The 8797-nt window shown below is 48.5% G+C and overlaps 1 protein-coding gene across 1 annotated transcript in view; it reads right to left on the reverse strand.

Moving 5' to 3' along the window:
* The window catches only part of TCOF1 (Treacher Collins-Franceschetti syndrome 1), a gene marked incomplete at its 5' end in the record, with an annotated part of 20050 nt that extends 11402 nt beyond the window's left edge, over window positions 1–8648 (reverse strand). The window contains 7 exons of the mRNA XM_009701780.1: window positions 1689–1976; window positions 2612–2836; window positions 3294–3388; window positions 4210–4561; window positions 4841–4947; window positions 5669–5811; window positions 8593–8648. Of these exons, the coding sequence (XP_009700082.1) occupies window positions 1689–1976; window positions 2612–2836; window positions 3294–3388; window positions 4210–4561; window positions 4841–4947; window positions 5669–5811; window positions 8593–8648 (1266 nt within the window). The remainder of the gene's footprint in view (window positions 1–1688; window positions 1977–2611; window positions 2837–3293; window positions 3389–4209; window positions 4562–4840; window positions 4948–5668; window positions 5812–8592) is intronic.
* Between the last annotated feature and the right edge of the window lie 149 nt (window positions 8649–8797).

The following is an 8797-nucleotide window of genomic DNA, read 5'->3' on the forward strand; positions in this document are numbered from 1 at the left end:
TCCATCTCTTGGGATATTTGGCCTTTCCCCACAGAAAGGCCACATTTGGCCTTTCTCATGCCTAGCCCTGGTAAGCAGAAGCCGAAGCCTGTCCATAGAGGGCTTGAGTGCCATCTTTGGCCCAAAACGTCCAGGAAAGAGGAAGCAGAGCAGAATTAGCAGTTCCAAAAGAAAGGCAGTTCACAGCATCTTTACGGTCAATCCAGACTGTCCCCCATCACCATCCTTCCCCCCCAAAATACGCAAACACCTTGTCAAGTTCTTTGGTCAATCCAGACTGTCCCCCACCACCATCCTTCCCCCTCAAAATACGCAAACACCTTGTCAAGTTCTTTGACTAAATATTCCTGAGTCTTCAGGGGTAAACATACCAATTAAGCAGTTCAATTTAGGCATGATGTTCATTTTAATTGTGCTAATCCACCCCCACAGGGAAAGATGAAGCAGCTTCCAACGCTCTGTATCTGTTTGGATCTTGCACAGAAGCCAGAGGAAGTTGCAGGATACAGTAAGTCAGTGGTTAGCATATGCCCAAGTAGCAGATGGTGAGGATGAGCTAAGAAGAGTTTGACTGGGAGGACAGGACTGTGGACACAGCTAAGCCTAATGGTTTATCTTCAGGCTTCACTCGTGGTCTCTGCCTGTGGGCTACCAACACGGGAAGAAACAGCCAGTCTGGCAAAAATAGAGCTCCCTCAATGACAAGCTCTTCCTTGCTGACTGTGGCTGTTGAGGGATAATCACCAGTTTGCAACAGGGAAGATGCTGAAGTGGTTAAATAGCTTTCAGCAAGACAACCACCTGCTGCTGCCAGCTTCAAATCAACACTGGAGGGGAAACAAACCTACCCCAGCACATCCTTCACCTACAACCCTGTTAGAACAGACAGGTCTCAACAGTTTTACAGCAGGACCCCATGGCACAGCTATCAGAATAGCTGCTCCTGCCACCCAGAGCTGAATCTTCACGTATAATCACGCAGGAAGAGAGCAGCACAGAGACAACTGTTAGAGATTCGTCCCCCTCCACCCACCTTAGCAGACCAAGGCTATAAAGACAAAAATGCAGAGCTTCTCTGGCTCCTGCCTGTCAATAGTAAAAGGACGTGTTGACAAAGAGCCTCCTTGCAAGGACACGTGAGGCTCTGCCCCCGGCTTCCCTTCCTCCCTTGCAGATAACAGCTGCCATCTCCAAAATGCTGTTTCCAGGGCACTTTCACAAAGGGCCCTGCAGCCCAGAGTCAATGCAGAAGGTCTCTGAACAACGTGCCTAAGGATGCTCTCAGGAAGGGATTTGCTTCCCTATGAGTTCAGCCACCTAAGTTTGAGTGTAGTCTGGGTTCATGGTCCTTCTCGCAAGAGAGGTCTAAACAAACCCTTACAGGAGAGCCAAGACCAAGCTATCTGTGACCCCGCACACAAGGCCCACTCCGCAGAAGCAAGGCATGAGTGGAATGAAACAGTTGGTATCAAATAGGTTACGCCCCCTTCCTCTGGTACGGCTAGGTGAGAAGAGTTAGGCTATACTTGTTTTCAAGTAGAAAGAAAGATCTTCCTCTCTGAGGGACTGAGATACAGCACACTACACGCTACTGGCATTTCAAGGAGATCAGTAGTAGCACCTAAGGACTAAACAATTGTCTTGCATATCCCATCCCTTGGCACTGAGCTGAATGTGGTATCACCTACCTTCTGGCTGACAGGCACAGGGAGATCCTCCTCTTCACTGCCTGAGGAGTCAGAACTCTCCACTGGCTTCGTACTTTCAGCAGGCTTCGTACTTTCAGCAGGCTTTGTGGGAGCAGCAGTCCTTCCCAGTGTGGTTTTGGCCTGCTTTGGCACTGCTGGTTTTGGTGATGGCTTCCCTTGGGACAGTGGAAGTGTTTTTGCTGGAGTTGCTTTGCCAGAAAGTGACGCTGCTGGTGTAGGTTTCACCGGGGATGGGACGGCCTGGGAGGATTTTGGAGGTGGCTTTGCCTGGACAAGACAAGAACAGTGTGAAACAAGACAAATCCCACACCAGCATAATTCATTTGCTTAGTCTGTAATCAAGGGAAGATATTTCAGAGCCCTTTGAGAAAAGCAAATGCTGAAGGAAGATTAGCAACTGGCAGGACACAAGGCATCCTTTCATCTAGCTGTGTGGGGATAGTCTCCCAAGGTAAGAAAGCAAGACCAGACATTCTTCCTCAGCCTGCTGATACTACCAGTCCCCTTCAGTGAGGTACACTGCAGCACTCTGCACCCTCCACAGCAGGGAAGCTAATCCGCACTACAGTTCAACAAATTAGACACTATTTATTGCAATTTATAGCTGAGAGGCAAATTCAACCATGACAGTTTGCCTCTTCAGGTGGGAAAAAACTGCTGGGTTTTTTTAATGTATTTAAAAGTACTGACGGATTTTTTTTTTTCTTTTTTAAGAAAGGCACAATGGTTTGATTAAAGTTCAGAGCAGAGACATTGAGGTGCCTTTAAACAGTCCATGCCTCTTTCCTCCAACCCTCAACATAACTTTCCTAAACACTAGACGCATTTACAAAATTTTATCATCACTGCAATTCCTAGCCCTGGAGAGGTGTGCAAGGACAGACAGTCTCAGATAGATGCACTTGAGTTACTTTTGGAAGTTCCTCATCTTCGCTGTCTGATGAGCTGCTGCTCTCTGATGTGTCATCGGGCTTTGCAGCCCCAGGAACCGTTGTGGATGCGGGTTTGGCCTGGTTTGGTGCCAGTGCTGTTTGCCTCACTGCATTCTTCTTGAGGGACACTGGAGCAGCAGGTGCACTTTTCACAGGCGCTGCATTAACTTGCACTGTTTTCACAGCTGGTTTTGCCTGGGAACAGGAGGAACAAAAGGCAAGAGGAGAATCAGGTAACATTTCAGAAGAAACTGGCTGAGCGCTGTAACTGCATGGAATCTATTTTAAAGAAAGCTACCTTGCTAACTCTGACTAGGATAGGCTTGTTCAGACCCATGGGCTGTGGAGTATCTGAAGCAAGCCACTATCTCCACAGACTGCCTGACTACATCCATGTAGTTGCACGCCAATCACCTCTTACAGATCAAAGCAATTCCCTCAACTTCAGGCACCAGGAGGAACTGGGATGGAACAGCTGATGCTGGCAGGGGTTAGTGGCGCTCTCAGCCACACAGCGTGTTTCTCTGGCCTTGGGTTTGGAGATCTCACACACCCAGGGAAGCAGCTGTTGTCAGAATACAGCATTTTCTCTCTCCTTCAAGGGAAGGGAAGTGATTTCCTAGAGACAAGGAAACTGGGTTGGAGAGGTTACCTGGACTGCTGGAGTTGCAAGCTCCTCCTCCTCTGATGTCTCATCACTTGATTCCTCACTGCTGCTCTCAGCAGCCCCAGCTGCCTGCTTCGGCTCTGAAACACAAGTGAGGAGATGTCACAGCTGCTGCCTGCTCTGAGCTCCCAGAGCATAATGCTAATGCAGCTTTTGAAGTCAGGAAAACAAAACAAGCCACAGAGAAGGCTAAGGGGATTTGCAGGGAAGAGGGCCTAACCCTGCCGAAAGCATCAGTGGCCTGCTGGGAACAGCTTCTCCAGACAAACATCGGCCCACAAACACCACTCCCCTGAGTGCAGACAGAGATGGGAAATCCTTCCTGGCCACCCTCTGACCCTATGGGGAGCTGCCCAGCCACACAAAGCTCCCTGCAGGGGCACCCAGCCTGGCTGGGCCTCCTCTGCAAGACAGCCAAGAGAAGGACTATTTTCAAAGCTTCTACAATCTATTCCTCACCCCCACCAACACACACACTTCAAAGCAGTAGAAGATTTTCCCTAAAGACTTCTAAACCCAAAACCAATCATTTTGCAATTGGAAATAAAGTGAAGATGTTGCAGTGCCTTTCCAAAAAGCTGAAACCATCTGCAGTATTAGTACTGCATCTCCTCTAGACACGCTACGCTGTAATCTCCAACCCTGTAGTGCTGCGTGCTGCCAGACAGACATCTTAGCACAGAATCTGCTGCTTGAAATGGGAGCAAGCATGCTGGATTCATCCCACAGAGCTCTGGAGCTGGCTGCTTTGCAGTATTCTAGCAGCCTCCCCAAGGAACAAGCATTGCTCTCAGCTTTCCAGAAAGGGAGCTGAAAGGAACACACTGAAGGCAAGGCTCAGACCTGATTCGCAGCAAAGCTGGAGCACACATGCATTTATCACACCCCGCAGGCTCCTTACCCACTTTGGGGGCTGAGGCCTTCACAGTCGGAGTCTCTTTTTCCTCCTCGCTCTCTGATGAGGAGCTACTGCTGCTGCTGGAGCTTTCTGGTGCTTTGGTCGTTACTGGCGTTTTGTTTTGACTTATTTTGGCCGCGGCTGTTGCAGCATGTCCGGGCTTCCGAGGACTGGGCAGTTTCTGTCCGGCCTTGGCCGGAGTTGCAGATGCAGCTGGCGCATTGGGCTGCTGCTTATTTGAGACCACAGTTCTGTTTGCAGTAGAGAGCACTGCTGCTTTGCCTGCTGGGGCAGTGGGTTTGTTAGGAGAACGCAGGGAGTTGGCAGCTTTGCCAGTCACCACAGCTGGTGTCACCTACAGAAAACAAAAGAAATTAGAAGTCTGTAGACAGATGAGGGACTAAATTAGACACAACATACCTTAAACAGCAATCTGGCAGCCAGGCAAGCCATAGAACTCTTTAGGGAAGCACTTGGGGGACAGATATCAAAGAGAAGGCTTATGCCAGCAGAAGAGGGTCATTTAAATATGAATTCCATCCCAGCCTACAATTCTATACATGCCAACCAGTCTTGCATAGTCCTGGCCTCAGAGTACTATCAGCCTCCAAAGCCAAGAGAAGAATTGCCTTACCGTAGTTGCACCTTTTCCAGCTGGTGTCTCCTCTTCTGATGAGGAGTCATCATCTTCACTGCTTTCTACATTCACTCCTGAGTTCGAGGCAAGAGAAAGGCTGGATGCTGCACAGGAGAGAGCCACGGACAAATCGTCTGAGCTCACATCAAGATGGCCCCTTGTTTGCAGGAAGGCCCCAGCAAGCAGGGCAGGGTCCCATCCTCACACCTGCCCCGACACCATCACCGCTGTCCTTCTGACATGCAAGTGCTTTGCTCCTCCACCCCATCCTTCTCCCCACCACCAAGACAAGGAACCTGCCAAGATCTACATATTTCCAAGGGCTCGTCTACAGCAGATGAGACTGAGCCAAAATGTATCAGACACATGGGTTTCTGTTAGACTACGCAAGCCAACGCCTCCCACATCAGCTGCACCAGGGATCTATCCCCACCTCAGACAGAGGGCTCTGGCTTTCCAGACCAGCTAACAAGTCCTTCCTTCATCCATGAAACAGGACTGCCTTTGCTGGTCCAACACACACCTGGGACAAACTAAAAGGTGCTCCACAGCAGGCAGCATTAGGTTCCCAAGGCTTCATCCAAGCAACAACACTCATCCCTCCCCAATGAATCATAAGAGGTTTTTTCTAGCTTAAGCAGACATCTGTGCTCCTCAGAAACTCCACATGAGAAGGGGGTGCTAAAATAGTTGTCCTATTTTTCTAAGAGCACAGGGGAATAGCCATCACTTTACAAGCATTTTCTCTAGCCAAGCAAGCCAGGCTGCTCCTACACAAGCCTCCAGTCCTACTCTGTCAACTCTAGGGAGATCAAAGGCTCCTACCATTTGTAGCTTTTGCCTTCTCTTTCTCATCCTCTTCTTTCTCTGAGCTCTCGGAGCTGCTGACAGGATCAGGAACTCTGATCTTTTCTGGGATGGCTGTCTCCTCATCACTCACCTTTCTTCTCCTGGAATTTGAGGGAGTTCTAAGGGAACAGAATTTATGTCAAAATTGAGAAAAAAAATCTCGAACAAATTGGATTACAACTATTCATCCACTCTCATGTCAGGTTCCAGCCTAAGGACATGCAGTGTCACTCCTCTACAGCTCCTAAGGGGGTGGGAGAAATACTTCTCTAATCTGCAAGAGACATCTCCGGTCCTCCTCAGGCAACTCCTGAGAGCAACATATCCCTGCAATACTCAAAGGAGATACGGAGCATAAGACTTTTTTTTCCTCTGTCCTAGGCAGACTCCTCCTCACTTTAGCAGAGAAACAGAAAAGTATATGGTCAGGCTAGCGCTCTCCACAGAGCAAAGGCATCCTACAGAACAAATTCCATCTCCAGGAGGTAGCTATAGCCAGGCGAGCAAAAAGTGCAGTCCCAGGGTTAGGGCAGTGACCCTCAAACAGGTCTTGATATTCCACAAGGCCAGAAGTGAATTTAAAGGCTGCAAAAGCCATATGAACTCGGGCTTACAGGCCAAAAGGACAGAAAAGTCAGGTTGCACAGAGATTTAAGAAAGGAAGTGGCTGAACCTACAGTAGATGTGTTGAAAGAAGGGGAAGAAGAGCATCAAACACTTAAGCTGTTCAACTGGGTTGTAACATTAAACTAGAGAAAGATGTCTCCAGGCTCTCAATCAGACCTGCACCAGAACAGATGAAGTGGCTAAAGTTACCTTTAATTGTCAAATGAAAACATAGGTAATACATTTGCTTTATTATAAGGATAACAATGGCTGAGCACACATCTGTGTGATTCACATATGCAACACTTCCAGGCCTGAGAGACAATTATCAGAAGCAAAACCCCTCACTTTTGTGCCACTTTAGCTTATTTTATTTGTTCATCTGATTTAAAAATAAATTAGTTTAACAATTTGGCCAGTAAAGATTGTGCTTACTATTAGAGCATTTTAGCTAGCTGTAACAGCAAGGTTTTTTTGCAAGTAGGTTAAGCCGAAGCCGTATTTGCTATTACAAAGTCCTGTTAACTACTCTAATAATCCTTTTAATAAAATAACAGGGCAAGCCACAGAGGCAACTATGATACTGCAACGCCTTCCTGATTCAGCAGCAGCTGACAGCACAACAGAGACTACTGTGAGAATTTGTCGTGAGTGACCAGGGGCTCAGGGATACTTCGTGGGGGAAAACAGTAGTGCCTGCAGGCGCTGGCCCTACAGCAGCCCAGAGTATTTGAGGGCTGCAGGGCTCCAGGCTGCTCCTGGGGCTGAGCCATCCAGCTTCCCCCTGCCCCCAGGCATCTTTCCACCCCTGGGCCAGCATCCTCCGAGACTAAACGTAGCCCTGGAGGGAGACCACTCTTAAGTACCTGCAAATCTCAGCTGTTGGGTTCACTTTGTAAGAGTTTCTGAAGGAGAGCACCAAGGACAGCCTCAGTTAGATGGGCAAGAGCTGCAGTGCAGTTGGAAAAAAGACATTTTCAGGCCAAAAGCCTATGAAGCGACAAGACACGAGACATCACAGCTCACCCACACGACAGCACTCCAGCTAGGCAGGGCACGTTCTGGATAAACAAAACTACTGGTCAATATATCCCTCATTTTGACTCCAAACTAGGCATAACTAGGGGGGACAAGGAATAACAGGCATCCTGGTGGGGTGGGACCACAACAGAAGGGTGACACTAGAGATAAAGGAATGAAACGTGATGCGAGAGAGATGTCGGCCCCCAAGCTTTAAAAGCAGTATCATCTGGAAGGGTTTGCTCCAGCACCCAGGATAACTAGCACAGAGAAAAGTCACCATCAATACCAAGAGAACAATAAACTGTTAAAGGGAGGAACTGCAAACCTGTTTCTACACTGCTACATCCTTGCCTAGATCCAGTCTTTCTCCTACTCAAGTAAGAAAATTACGGACACACAACAGCAAGAACCAGGGAAGCACCAAGGCATGAGGTGTTCTAGCAGAAGACACCTTTGAAGCAAACAGCCACTTCCTGAGGCTGCTGGTACGGCCACACCGAGGAGCATCTTCACTCCAGTGCTCCTCAACATCAGCACAGGAGCCTAGCTCCACTGATTCCCTGATAACCTGGCTCTGAGACTGCCACCAGGCCTCTCTGCAGCGTTGCACTCCAGCATCAAACCAAAGCGACTGGTGCATGGGGTGGGTGCAAACATCATTGCACCCCACAGATGGGAAAGCTCCACGCTGTAGACTTTCATGTGGGGTACTCAGTGGAATAACTACATGGGAAGGCATTGGGCTGAACATGTATGGGCTTGAAAGGACAGGCTGGAACCAAGAGACTTCCTCCGAGTCAGAAGATACGTGAGTTATGCCAAGGTTTAAGTCCCTGTTCTTACATGGGAATGCCTCAGCATTTCAGCATCTGCTCAAATTCTCTGTTCTTGGGTCAATATTCCTGCAAAACACGTGGCTTTAAAATGAAAGTGAAACAGACCTGGGGAAAAGATTTTTGTCAGTCAGGCATGACTCTGAGCCCCACAATATTCCAGTATTAACCCCAACTGGCAAGAGCAGCATTAAGTGCTCAAAACTCGGGTAACAACTTATCTCCAAGCTCAGGAAATTTTAAACCAAAGTAATCTTTAATATCTGAAACAAATCAGTCTGAAACCAGAGGCCAGGAGGAAAGTCTGCTAGCCACAGTTATCATCTGAAATAGTGGGACAATGGGAAATTCTAGCAAATAAAGATCTCACGTGCCATGTAGCCTGGATGTAAACACAGTCTGGAATCTACTCAATAGTCATTTCGTCCTTCGACTTACTTTTCCCAGTGGGTAAAGATGTCCTCGAGAGAGGTCGACAGGGAAGGGAGCAATTTCTGTGAAAGCAGAGGGAACACACGTCAGGCATCAGCCCTGTCTCAGGCGATCACCAGACAAAAGTAGAGACCGCAGAGGCCCCTCCAGGAATCCCCAGGAAAACGGGAACGTGTCCACCCCGCACACAGGCTCCCGGTAAAGCCCCGCC

Source organism: Cariama cristata, unplaced genomic scaffold, assembly GCF_000690535.1.
Source record: "Cariama cristata isolate BGI_N322 unplaced genomic scaffold, ASM69053v1 scaffold31736, whole genome shotgun sequence".
NCBI lineage: Eukaryota > Metazoa > Chordata > Aves > Cariamiformes > Cariamidae > Cariama > Cariama cristata.